Source organism: Myotis yumanensis, unplaced genomic scaffold (genome assembly GCF_028538775.1).
Source record: "Myotis yumanensis isolate MYYU_CA2020_CCGP unplaced genomic scaffold, mMyoYum1.0.hap1 SCAF_1, whole genome shotgun sequence".
NCBI classification, from domain to species: Eukaryota; Metazoa; Chordata; class Mammalia; order Chiroptera; family Vespertilionidae; genus Myotis; species Myotis yumanensis.
Genome location: NW_027223752.1, coordinates 11,122,408 through 11,144,975, shown reverse-complemented (window position 1 = coordinate 11,144,975; position 22,568 = coordinate 11,122,408). Strand labels below are relative to the sequence as shown.

At 45.9% G+C, this 22,568-nt stretch overlaps 1 protein-coding gene across 1 annotated transcript; it reads left to right on the top strand.

The window, feature by feature from the left end:
• Window positions 1-4,462: 4,462 nt before the first annotated feature.
• On the top strand, window positions 4,463-15,395 carry LOC139009651 (calmodulin-1). Its single transcript, XM_070413839.1, has 6 exons — window positions 4,463-4,664; window positions 7,526-7,556; window positions 8,450-8,593; window positions 10,696-10,802; window positions 11,230-11,365; window positions 11,537-15,395. Exons 1-6 carry the CDS (start codon window positions 4,662-4,664, stop codon window positions 11,563-11,565), a joined length of 450 nt encoding a protein of 149 aa, XP_070269940.1. The 5' UTR covers window positions 4,463-4,661; the 3' UTR covers window positions 11,566-15,395.
• The last annotated feature ends 7,173 nt before the right edge of the window (window positions 15,396-22,568 follow it).

Sequence of the window (22,568 nt, the reverse complement as noted above, 5' to 3'; positions counted from 1 at the left end):
TAATATTTAAATAGAGCTTTGCTTTGAGGCAGACCTAGATATGTAAATATATTCTCTGAATATATATATATATATATATATATATATATATATATATATCAGGACTATACTTTGATTTGCATAAATTTATTTCTTAAAAATCAGGTTTGCTCCAAGACAATTTTGTGGAAGAGAAACTTAAAAGACCAAATCCTGGAGATAGGGTTTGGAACAGGACCAGGATTAGGGCACACCCAGTCACCTCTTTTGATGCAAGCATAGAAACATCGACTGAATGTTTGACAGTGAGAAAGGCTCCTTGCCTCCTTAGGCCTCATCTGCACGGTGAGAGATGCCCTTCACCTAGAAGGCATCACAAAGGTAAGGTTTTGCTTGAGTTTTCTCTCACAGACCCTCTACTCCTGTGTGTCATAGAGCTATTACGACATTCCTATGATCTTATTTTAATTTTAACTAAATGGGTAAGAAGTATCTCTTTAAAGTCAACATTTAAACTTATTCTTTCCACTCCCCCAACAAAAAATTAAATAAAAAATAAATCCTATTAAATAATAGATATAGTGTGATTCTTACATGCTTGGTTCTCTGAGCTAGAATCTTGGGTTCCACCACTTAAATTTGGCAAATCACTGAATCACTCAGTGCTTCAGTTTCCACATAAGGAATGAGCAGAAGAATGAAATAACACATTTAACACAGGACCTAGCCATAGTCAATGCTCAGCAAATTCTTTTTTTTAAAATTTTAAACTATTTCCATTTCTCCGTTTTTTCCACTTCATCTTCAATATATGTATATTGAAGTATGCATACATATATGACACATATGTGTAATATGTATATGGGATATATGTATATTTTATAATCATATGTTATAATCTCAGACACAGGGTTTTACGACTGGAAAGAACTTATAGATTAAATTCAAATTTCTTGTTTTCCCCAGGAGTATGTACAATAATTGCATTTGTATTCTTTCTGTTAGACTCAGAGGGGTGGGGTGATCTGGTTACTAACAGAAATAATATTCAAAACTGAGATTCCTGGTTTGGGGCTTCATTCTTTCTACTCTCGGTCTAGTTAACATTATTTTATTTAAATAATAATGATAACCATTTTCTCTCAATATCATGACATATTCCATAGACTTGGTTCTCAGTAAATTATGATATATAATAATGTGGCTTATTTTCCTGATTGCTGATCTTTCCATAAATTAAGTTTATCCACTTTCAGGAGGTTAGAGTAGTCCCCCCTTATCTGTGGGCATTATGTTCCAAGACCCCAGTGAATGCATGAAATCACCAATAGTACTGGACCCTATAATGTATGTTTTCTCCTATATATACCTATTTTTTCACTAAAAGGAAACAATTTAAAACTTTTATTTATGTATTTATTATTATTTAAAATTCTCATCCAAAGATATGTTTCTATTGATTTGAGAGAGTAGGGGAGAGAGGGAAAAAGTCAATGTGAGAGGGAAACATTGATTGGTTGCCTCCGATACATGCCTCAATCAGGGATCGAACCCGCAACCTGGGTATGTGCCCTGACTGGGAATCGAACCTGAGACCCTTTGGTGCAGGGGACAATGCTCCAACCAACTGAGCCACACAGGCCAGGGCAAGGAGGCACTTTACAGCTTCTCTTTGGAGTATCTGAATCGCCAGCATCACTACTCTTGCACTTTGGGGGCCATTATTAGGTAAAATAAGGGGTACCTGAACACAGCCCTGCGATACAGCAACAATCTATCTGATAACCCAGACAGCCACTACATAATGAACAGGTGGGGAGCTTATGCAGCATGGATATGCTGGACAAAGGGATGGTTCATGTCCCAGGCAGGATGAAGCGGGACTCGCAAGATTGCATCATGCCACTCAAAGCGGCATGCCATTTAAACCTTATGAATTGCTTATTTCTGGAATTTTTCATTTAATATTTTTGGGCCACGGTTCACCATGGGTAACTGAAGCCTCAGGAAGTATGGGCCAGAGGAGCCTATTGTACAATTGACACTTGAATGACGTGGGGGTTAAGGGGACGGGGAGTTGAAAACCCGAGTATAACTTTTGATGGATCCCAAACTTAAGTTGTCCCTTGGTATCCATGGGGGATTGGTTCCAGGGCCTCTTGCAGAAACCCAAATCCGAGGATGTTCAAGTCACCAGTATACAAATGGCCCTCTGCATCTGTGGACTCCCTACAGTACAGGTATTTCTTGAAAAAAATCCACCTGTAAGTGGGCCCACAGAGTTCAAACTGTGACCTTTGTGTTGGTCAAGATGAAAACCCTGTAATCATCTAAGTTGTTAGAAGAATCTGCTTGCTTGATGAGGGCAAATCCTTCACATTGCATGTTTAAAAATTTCAGATATTGATTTCATCCATATATAATCTAAGATTAGAGCCCTGAACAAGGGCTCACACTCTATTTTATGCTCCATCCTGACTCATGGTAAGATCTTGGGCAAGTCACTTGACCTTCTTATATTTCAGTGTGGCAAACTAGCCATAAAACTGAATAAAGTATGACCTCATTATAAACCCACTAGACTTGAAAGCTAAGATGTGATTTGATACATTTAAAAATTACCAGAAGATAACTCTAGATGGTGAATATGAAGACTCAGAATAATGAATTTTCCTGTAATAAGTAAAATGATCCTATTGTTAGCAAGTAAAGTCATGGAAAGCATTTTATTTGGGCGAAATAGGTTAAATGACAGAGGGAGAAATATTACTTTATAAAATGCCTGGTTTTCAAAACCATGGATTGTAGCAATTTAACCAAAATAATGATAAGAAATGAAAGAATATTAGAAGCTAATGTATCCTTAATAATTAAATATATTTCATTTCTAGGCCATTATTTCCTCCTACTCATACAATATACCCCATGTTTTAAAATGTATTAAATTAACTACTATGTGAGAAACCTGACAAAAGAATACAAATTCCTTCTCTCTCTCTCTCTCTCTCTCTCTCTCTCTCTCTCTCGCAGCCTCTTTCTATTGACAGCAGGTTCACCCTTTCTGTGGTATGCTAGAAAGAACATAAAAGTAAGCAGAACAGCTCCACAGATGACTGTCTAAGGTTACCTCAGCAGTCCTGCGGCATCTGCAATGTGCCTGAACATTTGCCATTCTTTTAAAATATCTTTCTGCAGATTTTGTTAAAGCCAGAAACAAACATAGCCAAAGTCCTTTGGAGCAGAGCTTCTCAATCACACACGTTGCCACTTTCTCTGAAAGAGTAAGCAGATGATAACGCGCGACTGCTGCCCAGGCCCTGTAAACAAAAGATCAAATTGTGTTCTGCCTTGGCAAGAAAAGAAACTGCAGCGTTTTTGTTTGGTCAAGATTTCTTTTTTTCTTCTTTTTACAAGTTTTGGGCTTCAAATCAATAGCTGGAATTGTCTTTTTTTCCCCTACTTTACAGAAAAAAATGAAAACAGTAAATTTAAAGATTAAAATGCCATTTAAAAGTGAATATAATCAAGATTGTAGGTTAAAATCTAGTCTAGCTCCATAGCAGTTGTCAATTAGCTGTGTCTTCCAACTGTAATCTGGGGGATTCTAAGTATTCTTTCTTTCTTTGTTTCTCTGGATTGATGAATAAAGACCTGATCCCTCTCAGTCAGGATCAGTAAAATTAAGAAAAACAATGAAAGCATGGTTTTTAAGGTCCATAGAAGATGTACAGATACCTAAGTTTTAATAAGACTGCAGTCAGGATGAATAATAGTATTTTCCATAGGAAAAAGAGAACAAAACAGTAGGGGAGAGATATTGTTCAGGCATACAAAAAAAAAAAAAATTAGAGGAAACGTAAAAACATCCCATTAAGAGTGGCTAAGCTTATGAACGTGATAGATTTAGCAATTGGGCACCTATAATTTGTCTCAGCTATTGCTTCAAATTTTGAGAAGAAAAACGCCCAATTTCTTGCATGAGGAAAACTGCTTTGCCCCTTCCAGACCCCTCTCCCGGGCAGCTGAAGGTGCCCACTCAATTCCTCTGTCCTGTCCCCAGCTCCCCGCGGCTGCCCCTGCCCCAGGACGGGGTGCCCAGCGCAGCGGTAGGAGACGTTAGCGCAGGGGGGTGGGGGTGGTGGTGGTGGTGGGGAGGGGGGTCTTGCAGAAGGGGTGGGGCTGGGTGAGGGGCGGCGGCTTCCGAAGCCCAGGGCCGCCTTAGGGCCGCACTGTGCAGGCGCTCGGTCCTCGCCCCGGCCCCGGAGCGGGCCCGCGGGGTCACTCCGCACCTCTCCCCGAGCCGGGGCCGGAGGTGGCGGGCGCGCAGAGGGCGGGGGAGGCCGGGCGCGCCGGGGGCGGGGCCCGGCGGGCGAGGCCCGGCCTTCGCCGCGGCGCTGAGCGAGGCGGCGCGGCCGCGGCGGAGGGATACCGAGCGCCGTATATATCCCGCGAGCGCAGGGGCGCGCTTCGGCATTCGTGCTGGGAGGCTCGCGGCGCGGGGCCGTTACTCGCAGTCGGGCGGCGGCGCAGGCGGCGGCGGCAGCGGCTCGGCACAGCGCTCAGCGCACCCCGCGCTTTAGCAGCAGCGGCAGCGGCAGCAGCAGCGGAGGCTCCCGCCGTCTCAGCCCCGCGCTGGTGCAGGCTCCCTCGGTCCTTCGGCGCTTCCTCCCTCCGTTCGCACCATGGTAGGTCGGGGATGGCAAATGCCGCGTAGCAGCTGCCTGCCCATGATTTCTAAACAGATTTTTAGTTCAGTCCGGGTTTATTCTTTTTTTGCTGTTCGTTTGTCTCTTTTTTTTGGGGGGGGGGAGGGTTTCCCCCCTTTTTCCCGGGCATTACGCAGCAGTTGCGGCTAAAACGGATACATTTCGGGTTTGCATCTCAGTTTCTTCGGCCAGGGATCCTCCTTTAAATTTGGGTCCTCCAGGGGCTCTGACCACAGCTGCGCGGGGCTTCCGCATCCCCCGCCCCCCCCTCAGCCCCGCACCACTGCATCCAGCGCGCCGCACCCGGGCTGCCCGCAGCGCCGCGCCTCGGCCGGGGCCCCGGGGGGGTGGGGGAGCCGGGCGGGGCCGGGCACTAGCCCCCTCCACCCCACCGCCTTTCCCCAGGCTCGGAGGCGGCGGGTCCTGCGGGCCCGGGAGAATGAATGGGCCGGGGCGAGCGGGTGGCGCACATTGCTCCGGGCCGGGCGTGGGGGGCGCCGTCAGTGTTGCCCCCGCCCTCCCCACCAGCCTACCCCGCTGGGCACCATCTCTCAGCCGCTGTTCCCTCCTACCTCCTGGGGGGCGCGGCGCGGGCGTGGGCTGGGAAGGAAGGAACCGGGGAAGGGTGGGGTGGGGGCAGGAAGGCGGGGGGGGGGTAGTTGCGGAGGGCGGAAGCGGCGGGCAGGCCGCCCTGCGCCCGGGCGGGGCCCTGCGGTGTGGCCGGCACTCTCCTCTCCCTGTTTCGCACCCCAGCAGCCCCCCCAACCCCCCATACACCTCCGGGCAGCAGTAAAGGCGTGCGGGAGCCTCGGCACACCCGGAGGCCCCTTCCCGCGGGAGGCGCTGGGTTGGCGCTAATTGGGGCGGGGGGGGGGGGGGGGGGACCGGGGGAGGAGGGAGCTGGCGCGCGGCTCGGTTTCCATTAGAGACGCAAAGTTTCTGCTCCGGGAGGAGGCGGCGCGGCGGGCTCACCGCCTGGGGGAGCTGAAGCTGGTGGGAGGCGCGGGGCGGGCTTTGCGCTCCCCGCGGTGCGGTCTGGGGTTGGGAGTGGGAGGTCGCCCCCGGCTGGTGAGGGGCGGCTCTCCCACCCCCAACGCTCGGGCCATCCCCTGGCCCCTCGTCTGGCCTTGGGGCGCGCACCCCTGCCAGGCCCCTCGCGTTGCGTTTCCCCACTCGGCGCCACTTCCCAGTCCGCAGGGAGATGCCCTCGACATTTCCGCTTTCTCTGCGGCTTGGAGATTGCCAGATGCGCCTGTGCGCCTCGCTGGGTGTGTGCTCACAGCCTCCTTCCTCCCTGCGCTGGGCTGACATCACTCACCCGCAGCGTTTTCTGGCTGGGCTGGGTAGGGAGATGGCCCTCTGGCAGTTTCGGGGCACCCTTGTCCCCAAGGCCAGTGCCATCGGGCGATGTTCCTTTGTCGAGGAAGGCTGATGCTCGCAATAGTAGCCCCTCTAACATGACAGCTCTGCCGCGTGGAGGGACCGTGCTCCCCGGTAAGGGTGACAGCTTCTCTTTCGAGGTGTGGCAGCGCTTCCTGTTGTACAAGACAGACGCTGCTCCGGCGTTACATAAATCATCGCGTCTCCCTCGTTCGATATAAAGAAAACCTATTAGGCAGTCACTGGGGTAGAAAGGAAGAAGACTCAGTCCTAATACGGAAAAAAAAAAGTTTTCCATATATTGGAACACCGTTCCTCTTTGTGAAAGTTTTCATTTAAGAGTTAGAATAGACTTAACACCGTCAGCTTTCTGATAGGACCTGTTTTGTAGCTGGCTTCATTAGGTGCCCTTCATTAAAATAAAAATACATATTAGCTCTCCAATTCCCCTGGCTGGAGATGCAGCTTCCATGTTGCCGTGAGAGTTACCTCCGTGCCCATTACCACCTCCAGTAAAATGTTCGTTGTGAGCAGCTCTGTTGTCATCTTTCAGGTCGGTAAACATCCTCCAGCAGAGTTCCTCCTCTCCAGAAAAGATTAGTCTCATAATCGTGTAGTTTTCGGTGCACTGCACATTTGCAGTTTTGTAACAGCTCACTTATCGGAGGTTCCATCCCCCCACCCTCCCTTCCCGGCTTCTGAGTCTGGATACTTTGACAGAGGGCATTAAGCCATTGCAAATGGTGGACTTTTAACGAATAACTGCGTAATTTAAATGATTGAAAGCATTTACTACATGGAAATGGAGTTAGCGGGATAACCCATTGCGGTATATTTATTTTCCCCTCCTAATTGTATCTCATAAAATGAATGTAAAAGCCCGTTAATCCACCCAGTGCCATTATGTAACGCCGGTTTGGAGATTGGAGATTGGAGTGCCCGCAGCAATGCGCAAGGTGCGCTAAAAGCCTGCCCCTGGACCGATCCGAGATCCTGGCTGCGGTGACAGCAGCGTCAGGCTAGGTCCCTGCTGGGGCGGAAGCGGGGACTGCGGCGCCCGGGTGCAGTAGGTGGCGCTCTTCTTTCTCAGCGCCTGCTGCTGCTGCTGCAGCCCGTGCTGTGGGACCCTTTGCCACTAGAGGTGCCCTTTTTCAAGTTATGAACTGACCCTTCCTAGTTAGACCTCACCGCACAGCCCTAGGCCCAGACAGGAAAACCTCAAGGGAGCTGTCACTTCCTCACTTCCTTGTCATCCTTTTTTTTTTTTTTTTTTTTTTTTTACAAAGAAACAGCATTAAGAGTTCTCTTTATTTTTGTTTTCATTAAATGACAGTGCTAAAGTCTTCAAACAGTTGACATTTTAAAAATATTGACAGAAGGTCACCATTAAAAGTGTAATTGGAGCAAGTGTTGATCTCAGTGTTGTAGATTGAATTACAGCCTTTTCTTTCTCCATGTAGGCGGATCAACTGACTGAAGAACAGATTGCTGGTAAGTCCATGGCTTTAGGAAGTCCCCAGCAGGCCAGAGCTAGGCATCAGTCAGTCCCTCTCCCCTGTAATATGAACAGTTCTCTAAGAATCTATATAAATGAAAACAAGCAGAAGTATTTAGGTGAGATGTTACTCCTCGCCAGTATTTTGGAGATACAGTGAAAGGACGCAGAACTAAGAATATCCATTTGTTACGCTCTGGAGTTTCACGGTGCGAGGTTTTGTATATAATGAAATTGCGCTGAGTTTACCACTCAGACACGTAGTTTGGAATTTTTATGTCACAGGTCTTTTAGTAATCCACCTTGAAAACCTGTGCTTGCTATTCTAAAATCTATGGGAATGGGTGAAAATGAGTGTTAGGACCATTATAATAATTGGGAAGGGAGTTGTTTTAGTTTAGATTTTAATATTCCCTGGAGGACTTTTTTGGGATAGTTTCTCCGTAGGAAACCAGAAATGCCTTTGGAATATTCTGAATGCTCTGTAGAGAGAACACACTGGCTGCCTGGAATGCACATTTTAGTAACCGCCATGTTGCTAGGGAAACAAGGCCTTCATATGGCTGTAGACATTTTAACAGGAAGGGACCTTAAGGGGACACAGACCAATCTTGGTCTCATTTCAGTGTGTTCAAACTTAGCCTTTAAAAATGTGAGAATACTGTGGTTTTACGGAGCTGGTTAACAGGAGCAGTGTTTGCTTTACGGTCTGCTGTATAGAGGCCAGTCAAATAGGACTGTTGTAGTCTTTATTTCAGTAGATAAAGCCAGGCAGTTTCAGATAGCTTGCACATCTTGGACCCCTTGCTTTGGCAAGCCCCAGGGAAGTGTGCGATGTGGCTGGCTTGGGTGCAGACATTCGTTCTAAAAGGTAAACTTTTGTTTTCAGAATTCAAGGAAGCTTTCTCCCTATTTGACAAAGATGGCGATGGGACCATCACAACAAAGGAACTTGGCACCGTCATGAGGTCACTGGGTCAGAACCCAACAGAAGCCGAATTGCAGGATATGATCAATGAAGTGGACGCTGATGGTAAGGGCTTTAGAATTATGAATGAGCACCAGTGTTCATTCAAGTTCAGACATGTTACGGGATCGTCTCTCAGGTCCCACAGCAAAACAAATGCGCAAAGATCTTTTCTGTGGTTGCCTTCTGGTCACTGACAATGTAAATAGGAGATTACGGGCCTGCCTTTTGCCCTGCTCACCGGCTAGAACGTTTCCTGGATCGGATCACTGTATTGTTCTTTTCTACCTGCCGTGACCTACAGCTCAGTCTTTTATCAACCGGCCCATGAGTCTGCACTGAATTCTGTGGGGAAGTAAAAGACAAATAGCCATCGACCTTTTTAACAAGCTTATTGTCTCTAAGAGGAGGTAAAGAGCATGGATAGATGCTAACAGAATTGGATACAGTGTGAGCTATAGATGAGAATTTTTGAGTCCTTGTGAGGCTTGGAGGTATGGGGTCGTGATGGACTAGGGAATAGATCTGCAGAATCTAACAGAAGGAGAGGATGTATAAGGCACGGGGCAGGAAGGAACAAGCAAGAACCCCTGTAGCAGTTGGTCACCAATTGTTCGTCTTCTGAATTCTAGAACAGTGGGCAATGGATCTTTTATTGCTTGCTTCTATCAGTAAACAGTTTTTGAGACCCCCTCCAAAAAATCGTATACATATACACACACACATACACACACACACTAGTAAATGTACTACACAACATTGTAGGACATTTTTAAAAGGTGATCTAAGAAGAATTTGGATCTGGACTACTTTCTAGGTGATTGACTTGATAGTAGTCATTTAAAAATTGGGTTTTGAAAGGTGATAAAAGTTGAGTCAGATGTGTCACATACATTTAGAAGCAGGGACTTTGGTTAAACTCTTTAACGATGGTTTTAGCCCATTCACATTATTTCTAAAGACTGTTTTCAGCCTTAATATTGCTTTGGAAAAAGAGGTTGTCCATAGTTCTCTCCAGTGTGCTAAGGTTATCAAGTTTCTCCAGTAAACCCTGGGGAACTGAGCTTCGGGACTGGCAGAGCATATTAGGCTCCCCGAGATTTGTATGGAACAAGCGGCCGGGGGGGGGGGTGGGTGGGGGGGGGGCGGTGAGAGGTCCTGGTGACAGAATCTGGTATTCACAGTGAATAAATATGATGATGCCTAAGGACATGCATCTCTGCTTGGCTGTGAGCATGCTAAATACTTAATATTGACTTGCATGAATATCAATAATGCTTTACGTGAGGCCAAAAGAACTTGAAAGGATCTGTTGAATTACTGTTTTGATTTAAAGGTACTGGTGAAAATGAGGAGCTTGACCTAAAGCTTTCTCCTTCTAGTTTAACTTTATTTCCTCTTAATTCAAGTTACATTGTTAATCGAGTGGTTTGTCTCTGGTGAGTTCATCTAACACTTCGTATCAGAGGGGTTGTTTGGAAGATTTGCCATAGAACAGATTCTTTTGACACAGTTTTCTCATGTTAATGGTCTGAGCTGTGAAAACACTTCTGAGTTTTGCCCTTAATGGGAAATAAAGATACTGAGTGGGGAGAAAGCCATTAGGTGACTTCTCATAACGTGGCTGAGAAGTGCCCCCGGAGAAGACGTTCTACAACGCCTTATGTTCCATGGCATAATAAAGTCAGTTTGTCCCCCTCATGATCCTTTTCATCCCTGGGGGCCCAAATCTAGGCCTTGACCAGCACCACTAGCCAAGGGCGAGTTGGCTCCCTCTGATTGCCCTAACTTGGAGCGGGGGCGGGAGGGGAGTGCGGGAGAGACAATCTGGAATGCTTCCCTTGGGAGCAGAAAGAGTCAGCCTTCAGTGCTGTGTGCTTTTTTCTCCTGAACCGAACAACCCCCTTCAGTGGTCATGGTTCTGTATACGCAGTTTCCTTTGCATTCTTAAATGCTGTGCAGGGCATTGATTGTTAATTTGAATCATGTGAAATCGCCCTGTGACGTATTGCAACAGTTAAAACTTACAAATGGTTCAACCAAATAAAATAATTTAGCAGTTTGTCCTAGCAAGCGCTTACCATTCCATAAAGTGGTTCTAAAATTACTACTGCAGAGGAGCATTGCTGGAGCACTTATTTTACACAAACTTTTTGTTTTCACTTGAGGCAATGGCACCATTGACTTCCCAGAATTTTTGACTATGATGGCTAGAAAAATGAAAGATACAGACAGCGAAGAAGAAATCCGCGAGGCATTCCGAGTCTTTGACAAGGTAATCCTGCATCTGCATTGCAGATGGTACTTAAGTACTGCTTTTTTGCTCTCCTTGCTAAAAGCTTCAACAATCTGTTCTAGTTAGAACACTTACCTAACTGCCCGAACCTCTGAAATCTCACTTTCAAATAACCCCGACTTATTGCAGTAACTTTATCGAGTAAGAGAAAGCATAATAAATAGCTGAGAAAATTTGAACCAAGTTTCTTGATTGGGGAAATTTCTATTAGCTTTTGAAACCCCCCTGTGTATTCTGCCCTCGCAGACTGCATGTACGTAGTGGGTAGAGGAGGGGACTGGAGATCGAATTGTCTACTAGAGCAGAGTTGGCAGTAACTTGAGAGGGCATAATTGAGTCAAAGACCTATTTGCCCACACTGACCCACTATCAGCCCCTATTGCTAACAATTGCTGAATGTTCACAGGATGGCAATGGGTACATCAGTGCGGCAGAACTACGTCATGTCATGACAAACTTAGGAGAAAAACTAACAGATGAAGAAGTAGATGAAATGATCAGAGAAGCAGATATTGATGGAGATGGACAAGTCAACTATGAAGGTAAAACAGTGTTTCTTTAGCTTAGTTTTTAAGAGTCTTCCCTTCAGAATCTATAAACAAGGTAACTGTTTCACTAGACATGCACTAATTTTTTTTTTACGCAGAGCAGAGTTGGAGGGTTCATCAAGCTGCTTTTGAAGATAACTGAGTTATGACTATTTGTCTTTTCAGAATTCGTACAGATGATGACTGCAAAATGAAGACCTACTTTCAACTTTTCCCCACCTCTAGAAGAATCAAATTGAATCTTTTACTTACCTCTTGCAAAAAAAAAAAAAAAAATCATTTACTCATTCTGTTTCTATATAGCAAAACTGAATGTCAAAAGTACCTTCTGTCCACACACACAAAAAATCTGCATGTATTGGTTGGTGGTCCTGTCCCCTAAAAGATCAAGCTACACATCAGTTTTACAGTATAAATCCTCGTACTACCTTAACGATAAGGAAGCACTTAGTGGACTCCTTGCAGTTCCATTTGCTAATGATTAATACACTGTTTGGGCTGGCCAGTTTTTCATGCATGCAGCTTGACAATTGAGCACAGTCAGGCATTTGTATTAAAAACGAAAAACGAAAAAACAAATTCAAAACCTATTCAGATGGGTTCTAGTTCAGTTTGTTAGTAGAAATTGTCCTCGCTTGGTTTGCTGAAAGCAAACACATTTAAAATTGGTTTACCTCAGGCTGTTGTGTAGAAAAATGGGTGAAGGATAAACTGTCTAGACGTAGCCCCGCTAGCAGGATGATGGTCCCTCTTGTACTTCCATGTGCCCCGACCCGTGGTGACGGTGAGGCGTCCTGGTGGCATGCCCACGTGTGTTGGTTTAGCGTTGTCTGCATTGTGCTAGCGCGAAACGGGTGTCAGGCTGTCACCATTCACACAAATTTTTAAAAAAAGAAACTTTTACCAAGGGAGCATCTCTGGACTCTCTGTTTTTAAAACCTCCTGAACCGTGACTTGGAGCCAGCAGAGGTAGGCTGTGGCTGTGGACTTCAGCACAACCATCAACATTGCTGTTCAAGAAATTACCATTTAACGTCCATTCCAAGTTGTGTAAATGCTAGTCTTTTTATTTTATTTTTTTTTTTCCAATAAAAAGACCGTTAACTTAAAGTGGTGTTAAATGCTTTGTAAAGCTGAGATCCAAACGGGGACAAGGCAGTTGGAGGGGGAGGCCCAGTGCACCTGTAACTGCTCCCAGCCCAGCATTGGGTTTCCTTCCCCCGCTCCCTCCCAGCATCCCAGCACCAACCTCCGAGCTGAGACCTCGCCCCAAACCAAGCAAATTCTGACTGCTTCATCATGTTTATGGACATGGAGGTCTATTGTGTTTTCACCCGGGGGGGGGGGGGAGGGGGGGGGACAGTGAATCATGGTAGCTTAATGATTATTCAGATAGTAGAGCTCTTAATGAAGGAAAAAAACCCACTTTCTCTCAAGCATGTATTTAGGGGTTCGTCTCAATCGTGCTGCTGATTACCTGTTTTATGTAACTAGAGACCATCTGTGCAAGAGACATGATTCAGTGTGTCTGTAACTCAATCCTCGCTGTGTGTGGTAGAAGCAGTAGTCACTTTTCTAAGCCAGTCTCTTCATGCCTAAAAGACACTACCAGTCACCTTTTGATTCACGATTATTTTTAAGTTATGATTATCTCTACCGTAGCCTCCTTTTACTTTTTAAAAAAAGTTGACTTGACTTTGCTTTTTTCCCCCCCAAGTAGAACTAATGGTAGCCCTCAGCTTGAAAGTAAACCACCACCCCAGAGGGAATGTTGTGTCTAATTATAAACCTGTAACCAAAACGAAGATGCTGGTACTGGGATTGGACTGCTTTTAAAAAGCCCCTTTGAAGGCACGTTGCATTTTGCAGAACTCTTTGAAATGAAGGCTGGATGTGCATTTTTTCAGGGTGTTAACCGGTGGTATCTTATTAGCAAGGAGGTTTGGGTTCTGAGTGTGTGTGTGGGAGGTTTTAATTTGCCAGGGAACAGTGGCAGGCTGCGCGAGCGCGAGGCAGTGAGGAGCGCTTGGCAGCCAGCTGGGTGCATTCAGGGCTGATTTATAGAGACCCTTGGCTTCTCCCTCTCCTACTCCCTGCCTCTCTGGCGTTTTGCAGCTTGTTAGATTTCTTGCCAGAGGGGTGGGTCAGAGCCGTGGAGAGGAGCCCGCCCATCTGCCCCTGCGATTGGTCCTTAGACTCAGTGGTTGGTGGAAGAGAGGTTGACATCGTGAGCTAGGTTTGGCTTTCATCATTTCCTGAATCTGGAAGGAACACCTAAGAATACTTTGGGGGTTCTGATGAGCTAGGAGGAGCGAGGGCTCCTGGTTCGAATAAGTTCGCAGACCTGGATGTTTCTTGCAGGAAGTTCCAATAGCCTGCCTGTTGACCCAGTCTCAGGCCTGTGGGAGATGGCCTCCCGGTAATTCCAAAGAGGGCTGGGGGTGACTTGACTTGCTGGATACTTTGCCTTCTATCTCTCTAGTTCAGTGATGGCGAACCTGTGACACGCGTGTCAGAGGTGACACGCGAACTCATTTTTTTTTTTTGGTTGATTTTTCTTTGTTATGTGGCATTTGAACATATAAAATATAAAAAATATAAGTCTTTGTTTTACTATGGTTGCAAATAGCAAAAAATTTCTATATGTGACACGGCACCAGAGTTAAGTTAGGGTTTTTCAAAATGCTGACACGCCGAGCTCAAAAGGTTCGCCATCACTGCTCCCTAGAAGCTGGGTGGACTCCATTTCAGCGGTCCCACAGTCTTCCCTAAGAGACTCCTTTGGAACTAGATCCTGAAAGGGCCAGGGTCCTGTGGGCACAGCAGCTTTCCCCAGGGAATGTGGAGGTGCAGCCGGGCCCACTGTAGCCTTTTTCCTCTGGCGTTGGACGGGACGGCCAGCCCGGGGGCGAGGTGTTTGCAGTCTGCGTGAGTTTGAGAGAGGAAAGAACTCGATGTCGTGGCAGTACTTCTCGAAAGGGTTAGCACCTTCCTGTAAACTCTTGCCCCTCCTCCTAACTGCTCTACACATGTACACACATATATATATTTATATATATAAAGTGACTAGTTTAACTGGCATCCCGCTTGAGCCTGAGACTTGCCGTAAAAATCTGCTGAGTACTTGGCAAACAACTTTCCTAGTTTCGTTCTCCATCTGTTTGGGGTAGGTGTTGAGCAAGGCAAATGTAGCTTGATTATTTCAGATGAGCTTTTAATGCACCGTTGCCAAGGAAGGCTTTTTTTTCTGATTTTTTGACAAAATGAATTTTTGCACACTTTAATTGGTGTCTTTCAGCAACTTAAACACATTGAAAATTAGCTACTGTACATATTTTTATATTCTCTTTATAAATGCATGTCTGACTGTACCTGTAACCACATTGTAACGAGTGGCTGTCCAGTAGGCCTGGCGCTGCTGTGGCCCGTCGGAGTAGCAGCATATTACTAGCCCCTGAGCATACTGGGAACTTCTTCCTAAACCGAGAATGTAAATTTGGTCAATCTGCTCTTTGTTCATTCGATTACTTTAAAACATTTGAACTAATTATTGTATATCTTCAATAATCCTTTTATTGTATATCCTAAATTTACCCTTCTGGCAGTGACTAGATTCCACGAATGTGTCTTACTCTATCCCGTCAGCTAACAATGACTATTTCCTTTCTTTTTTTTAAATCTCTTGAAGTTGTCCTGTAGGAGACACTTGGCTGTCTGTATCCCTTGGAGTGAGAAGGTAGTGGCATGGGTGGCGTGTGTGTTCTCTCCAGATCTATTATAATGTTCATTAAACACGTCTGTAGCCAAGATGGTGGTAGCTCTTTCGTTACTGAAGTTTCCCTTCACCGTGGCGATTTGCAAAGGAGAAAATGTACTTGAAAGTTTCTGTAAATCTTGAGATAAACTGTTTGGAGATTTTACCACCTCTCTGATGGGGGACCAACTCTATGGAAATTGTAAATAAGTTTTATTTATAAACCTGGCACTGTATTCAATAAACATTTCTGCAGCCTTTCATCTCTAACTGCGAACTGTGTAGGTTTTTAGCTTGCGTGGCTATCAATCCCTTTGCTCAGTGAACGAGATGTACCTGCCCACGGATGTAATTCCACCTCGCCGCTAGGTGAGGGGCCAGAAATAGCCGACTACGGCAGCCTTACTCCAGTTTTAAGTAGTTTGGGTGTTAGCTGACATTTTTAACACAGTCTCTTGGCCTCGTCATGTATCCATGCTTGCTTTATGCAGAAAATGTACACCATAAAAGAGACTGATTTCCCTTTAACCTCCGCGTTAAATCCAAGTCTCTTTAGGAATTGTGGAAAGAAATACACGTTAAGAAGAAGATGGGCATTTTAAATCACCAAAGCACATACTGTTGCCGGGAGCAGGGTCACCAAGGAGAATGGGAGTGGCTACAACTCCATTTAGAGTCTTGGGAGTTGAAACCTTACCCTTCATCACTGCCATCCCAGCCCCTGGTTCCCAGACAAGCTTCTCTAGCAGAAGAGGCCACCTTCTGGCTGCCACCTATTTCCAGAAGGATCTTTCCCCACTTGCCTGGCCCGTGTCCTTTCCCACTCTGCACAGAAGCAGGGAGAAGGCTGAAAAGTGGAATGGTCACAGAGTGAGCCCTGCTGTGGCCACAAAGCTTGAGACAGCTCCAGAGAGCATTGAAATAGCCCCACCTGCATGCAGGAGCTGCGACTACAAGGATGTGGACACCACCGTGGGGACAGGCCTTGCCTACCTTTGGTTCTGTCCCTCTGTAGCCATGGTCTCTTACCTTCCGTGGACCTCATGCCCCGCCCGCTCCCCCCCCCCCCCCCCCCCCCCCGCCGCCCTTGTTAAAACGAAGATTATTGGACTAGGTACCTCCTACCTGTGGCTTTCTAGGATTCTGACCAACCCCGGTTGGCATCACTTGGTGTTTAAATGGAAACTGCAGCCTAAAGGGTGGGAGGCAAAATAGTGTGGGCGTGCCGTATGCTTTGAGATGACAAATGGGATTTTCAAAAAAAGTCTCAGCAGCTCCCCGGTGGGGGTGGAGTGCAGGGTAAGCGTGCTGAGAAGGCTGATGTAATACTGGGACATGGGTCAGAGAAGCTGATCACTCAGGGACATCCACCCCCCTCACAGGAAGGAATAGGAAGCTGCCTGCACGGGATTCAGTTCAAGTGGCGACAACATCTGCCTTTCCAGCAGCTTTGGCTCAGGTCTTTTTCCTGACACATTTCCATGCACACATTTCCGATTTCAGCTGAACTTCTTTGGGCACCGGGGGCTGGAGCGCCCAGTGACTCAGGACGCCTTAGAAGGAAATAAAACAAACGTTTTTTTATAGCTTGGTGCATCTCTGCTCCCACTGCCCTCAGCCCTCTGCCAGCGAGTGGGAGGAGTTAGCTCACGTTCCTCGCCCACCCGAGGCTGATGAGGACCAGGAGCCGAGGAGCGCGGCCTGGCTCTCCTCTCCCATCTCATGGCCGACACTCGCTGAACTGGGGATAAAAAAAAAAAGGTGGCAGTTTCCCTCATAAGACTTATTTATGTTCTGCCCGTGTGTCAGCAGCCTTTGGAGAGAGTGTGTCATTTACACAGAGAGTATTTCAAATGTCACACAATTTTTATTTTCACTTTCACAAAAATGAAAGGGAAAACCCAAGTCTTCTCTAGTCAGATCATTTCTTAAATAGTTTGATGCAACATAATCTTTTTATTCTGGCTGCTTATAAGCATGTACTGTTTGCTTTTAAACTAATTTTCTTACCCTTTTTGAGTCTTAATATACCTTTCAAATTGTGATCAGCTTTAAAAAAAATAAAAGTTAAATCCCCCCACCTACTCCCCCCCTCCCCAGACTGGTACCAGAGTCAAGATTTGAGATAATGAATTATTTAAAAAAAGAAAGAAAATAAAAGGATAATTATAAAATGATAATATTTCAGTGAGAAAAAGTCTGGGCCATACACTGTAGGTCAAATTCCCAGTGCAAATATTCACATCTGTTGATTCTCAAACTTTGGGGAATATTTTCCATGACAAGAATCTTGTTACCGCAGCAGGCAGCCCATTTTTTACAAAAGTGGTTGTTGTTTTTTTCTGATTCTAAAAGAAATGCTGTTTATTATATAAAATTTGTGACTCCAAATAACCCCATTACCCTACAAAACACAGCTAACTCTCAGTATTTCTTTCCAGAATTTTTTCTCACAATATGGATGCAGAGATATAGTTGACAAAATTGGGTTCTGTATGTGTGTGTTTTTTTTTAAATTAAGCATATTATTCCTTATTATATACAATTACATATTGTATATATACATCAGTATTAGTCTTTTTATTCCTTATACTTTTTTCTTGATATAATTCATGTACTATAAAATTTACCCTTTAAAAGTATAAAATTCATGGTTTTGATATATTCATAAGGTTGTATAACCACTGACACCATCTAATGCCAGAAATTCTCATCACCCATAAAGAAACCCTGTGGGTTAGCAGTCACACCCCAGCCTCTCCTTCCTCTGCCTCGGCAACCACTAATCTATTTTGTATCTATGGGTTTGCTTATTCTGGACATACTAGTATATAAATAGAATCGTGTTTTCATAGTTTTTCTCTCTTTTTTAAAAAACTTATGTTTAACATCTCCATAAACTTAAATTCTTGGGTATTATTTTTAGGAGCTGTACATCAATATGGCATGATTTAGTTAATCCTTTAGTTAATAAAGGCCATTTAGCACATTCCATTTGGAGCAGTTCTAAGTGTGAAAACATTCTTAATAGCTTAATCCTGGATTTTAAAAAGATTCCCAGGTGATTCTAATGTGCAGTCAAGGTTGAGAAACCACTGATCTAAGGGAACATAGTCACGCATTCCAGGAATGAGGGTATGGACATCTTTGGGGGCCATTAGTCTGTGCCACAGCCTGTGATTGGCTTAGCTTGGATCAGGTGTTCACCTCTAAACCAATCAACTACTGCGAGGAAGCTGGGCTCCTCTAAGGTCAGGGCAGCTCCCACAGGAACCACAGGGAAGGGAGACTTCTCAGAACCAGATGTTGCGCCGAGGGAAGGAAAGGTTTCCACGTCATTAGCATTGCCACCCACTCATCACCCAAACTAGAACCGTGGGACTTACTCATAATCCCTTCCTTCCCCCTCATGAAATGCCAATTACATTAGATTGACCAACACTCATGTAGCACTTAGTCTGTGTCAAGCATTGGTCTAAAACCTTGCTACATAGTCATGTAATCTTTTTTAAAAAATATATATATATATTTTTTTATTTCAGAGAGGAAGGGAGAGGGAGCGAGAGAGACAGAAACATCAATGATGAGAGAGAATCATTGGCTGCCTCCTGCACACCCCACACTGGGGATCGAGCCCACAACCCAAGCATGTGTTCTAACAGGGAGTCAAACCGAGACTTCCTGGTTCATAGGTTGATGCTCAACCACTAAGCCACGCCTGTTGGGCCACAGCCATATAAACGTTGCAGCAGTCCCATGAAATAGTTATCAGCTCCGTTTTCCAGAAGGGAACCTGTGGCACAGAGAGACTCCCTCACTTGCCCAAGGTCCCACAGCCAGGAAGCTGAGGTCCAGGATCTGAACCCACGAAAACTGGCTCCAGAGGCTATGCTCTTAAGCCACTCAGTCCCTTTCCTTATTTTGCCAATGGAGCATTTCAGTGTCATATTTCTTCCCTACCAGTGGTCGGCAAAACCCATTAGTCAACAGAGCCAAATATCAACAGGACAACGATTGAAATTTCTTTTGAGAGCCAAATTTTTTAAACTTAAACTATATAGGTAGGTACATTGTTATTAACTTAATTAGGGTACTCCTAAGGCTTAGGAAGAGCCACACTCAAGGGGCCAAAGAGCCGCATGTGGCTCGAGAGCCGCAGTTTGCTGACCATGGGCCCTACCATCTCGTTTAATCCTTGAGGAGATAACTGTGATCGAAGATGGTCCAGACAATTCACCTGGTTAACATCCCCCTGATCCTGACTGGTTCCCCGACCCTGTCACCGTCCACCTCTCTCTCTTGGCTGACTGCCACTGCCTGCCAACTGGACTGTCTGCCTCTGGCTTTTCAAATCCATCCATCACACACGTGCTACACTCAACTACATAAAATGCAAACCCGACTGTGTCACTCCTGCTTAAAACCCTGCATTGAGGGTTCCTTTCCTATGGTCTGGCGGAAAGTCCAGCCTCATGAACATGCTCTCCAAGGCCCTCCATGAGCTGCTCTGCCCATCTCCGCAGTGGCTTTCCCGGCCACTTTATGCCCTGGCTAATCCAACTGCTCATGAGTCCCCTCACAGACTGACCTCCCCCCCTCCCACTTACCCCCACCTCCCCACACACACTGAATGGGGTGAGAACAAAGACTGTCTTACTCATGTCTGAATCCTGACCCCACAGGGGCTGGTATGTAGATATGATACTCAAAAAATGTGTTAGGGATCAGCTTCCATATGGCAGGAGGTCGCTAGTGGATTGCCACTGGGCCCTGTCCTGGTCTACATTCCTACTTGGCTCCGATGAAGACATAACACCCTGCGTGACAGAATCAGCATATGGGAAGTTCAGGCTGGCAGGATGGGCTCCCGGGGATTTAAGAGGCATTTATGTAACATCTTGTGCTGAGGTTCCAGAACACACCTGTGCATGGGGGAGACAGTATTGAGGGCAGCAAATGCAGGAGCACTGTGAAGGTTTTGGAGATCCAGTGAGTGACTCAAGGCTAGGGGAGGGTCAGTGTTGAGTCCAGAGTTTGAAATTCCATTCCTGATGGTCTTTCTACATTCCAGCATCACCTCCCCAGTGGCCTCTCTTCCTCTTGGATTTTTTTTTTTTTGAAAGCTCCTACTGTAATATAATTTTTATTTTTATTTTTATTAAATCTTTATTGTTCAGATTACATTTGTTCCTCTTTTCCCCCTCCCCCCCATAACTCCTCTCCTCCCAGTTCCCATCCCATCCTCCGCCCTCACTCCCCACCCACTGTCCTCATCCATAGGTGCACGATTTTTGTCCAGTCTCTTCCCGTATCTCCCATTCCCCTTTCCCCCCCAAGAATAGTCAGTCCATTCCCTTTCTATGTCCCTGATTCATTATAATCACCAGTTCATTCTGTACATCAGATTATTTATTCACTTGATTCTTAGATTCACTTGTTGATAGATGCATGTTTGTTGTTCACTATTTGTATCTTTACCTTTTTCTTCTTCCTCTTCTTAAAGGATACCTTTCAGCATTTCGTCTAATACTAGTTTAGTGGTGATGAACTCCTTTAGCTTTTCCTTATCTGTGAAGCTCTTTATCTGACCTTCAATTCTGAATGATAGCTTTGCTGGATTGCTTAGCTTTGGTTGTAGGTTCTTGGTATTCATCACTTTGAATATTTCTTGCCATTCCCTTCTGGCCTGCAAAGTTTCTGTTGAGAAATCAGCTGACAGTCGTATGGGTATTCCCTTGTAGGTAATTGAGTCTCTTTCTCTTGCTGCTTTTAAGATTCTCTCTTTGTCTTTTGCTCTTGGCATTTTAATGATGATGTGTCTTGGTGTGGTCCTCTTTGGATTCCTTTTGTTTGGGGTTCTCTGCGCTTCTTGGACCTGTAAGCCCATTTCTTTCACCAGGTGGGGGAAGTTTTCTGCCATTATTCCTTCAAATAGGTTTTCAATATCTTGCTGTCTCTCATCTTCTGGCACCCCTATTATTCTGATATTAGTGCGCTTGAAGCTGTCCCAGAGGCTCCTTACACTATCTTCACACTTTCGGATTCTTTTTTCATTTTGCTTTTCCGGTTGGGTGTTTTTTCCTTCTTCGCATTTCAAATCTTTGGCTTGATTCTTGTGCTCCTCTGGTCTGCTATTGGGTATAATATTCTTTATTTCAGTCCGTGTATGCTTAATTTCTAGTTGTTTCTTTATCATAGCATCAAGGGTCTCATTAGTTTTCGTGAGGCTCTCCACAAGTTTATTGCAAGCCCTCAAAATTGCGTTTTTTAGCTCTATATCCTCCATTTCTGTCATGTTTTTTTGTCTCCGCATTTTTTATGCTTTCTTGGTGCACCCCCTTGTGGTCTTTGTGCGCAGTCTTGTTCTAGTTAAGCCTTGATTGTTGTAGTTAATACTAGAGGGATTTGACCACCAGGCCGACTGGCTGTGAGAATCAGCTGTGGGAAAACTTCTGTCCTCTGGGGAGGTGCTAATCTAGCCTTTGCCTGAGGCGATCCGGCAAATGGCTCTGCGAAGGGCTTGGGCGGAGTGGGGTCAGCAGGGCGGGCAGAGGGAGCAGTTATGGCTGCTCTCAGTCCCGTTCCCAGAGGCTCTGCTTCTCAGAACCCTGGCAACCGCTGCAAACCTCGGAGAGAAAGCTGCCCTCACGTTCCAACTGATGCTAGACAATCCCGCTTCTCCCGTTTGAGTCTGAGTCCCTAGAGACTCGCCCGGATCTGGAGCTCAGAGTCTGAGACTCCCTCCTGATTGAAAATGACAACCGCGCCCTCAGCCACCAGCCCGCTTTGCGCACGCACCTCCGCACCTTTAAATTTTCCACACTGCGCCTCCTCTGAGCCTCAGAATGCTGTTCTCTTTCCTTCTAGTTGAAGAGTCTCTCCTCAGCCAGCCTTCCTGTGGTTCTGGGTGATGTCTGTTCCGTCTTTTAGTTGTATTTTTGAAGTGGTTGTTTGCAGCAGCAGTCTCCGGTGTTTACCTATGCCGCCATCTTGGTGGAGTCCCCAGGATTTTGTTGTCTTGATGAGTAGAGTGTGTCTTGTATGTCATGCCACCCTTCTTGGCGCAGGCTGTTCTTTCTGGCCACAATGCTTGTCCCTCAACTCTGGGCTGGCTGGCTCCTCCTTAGCCATTGGTTCTCAACTTAGATGTTTCCTCCTCAAGAGGCCTTCCCTGACCACCCCTCTACAAGACTCCCACCCATGCTTCACATCAGCATAACTCCCATTATCACTCCACTAGAGGCCTGGTGCACAAAATTCATGCAGGGGGGGGGGGTGTCCCTCAGCCCGGCCTGCACCCTCACCAATCCGGGACCCCTCGGGCGACATCCATCTCGCAATCTGGGACTGCTGGCTCCTAACTGCTCACCTGCCTGCCTGCATGATGCCCCTAACCACTCTGCCTGCCTGCCTGCATGATGCCCCTAACTGCTCCCCTGCCTG

Excerpts from the sequence above, each read along its gene's own strand:
- LOC139009651 (XM_070413839.1), top strand. Across the intron at positions 8,594-10,695 it reads CAATGAAGTGGACGCTGATG|GCAATGGCACCATTGACTTC; the intron begins GTAAGGGCTTTA and ends TTTTCACTTGAG. Across the intron at positions 11,366-11,536 it reads TGGACAAGTCAACTATGAAG|AATTCGTACAGATGATGACT; the intron begins GTAAAACAGTGT and ends TTGTCTTTTCAG.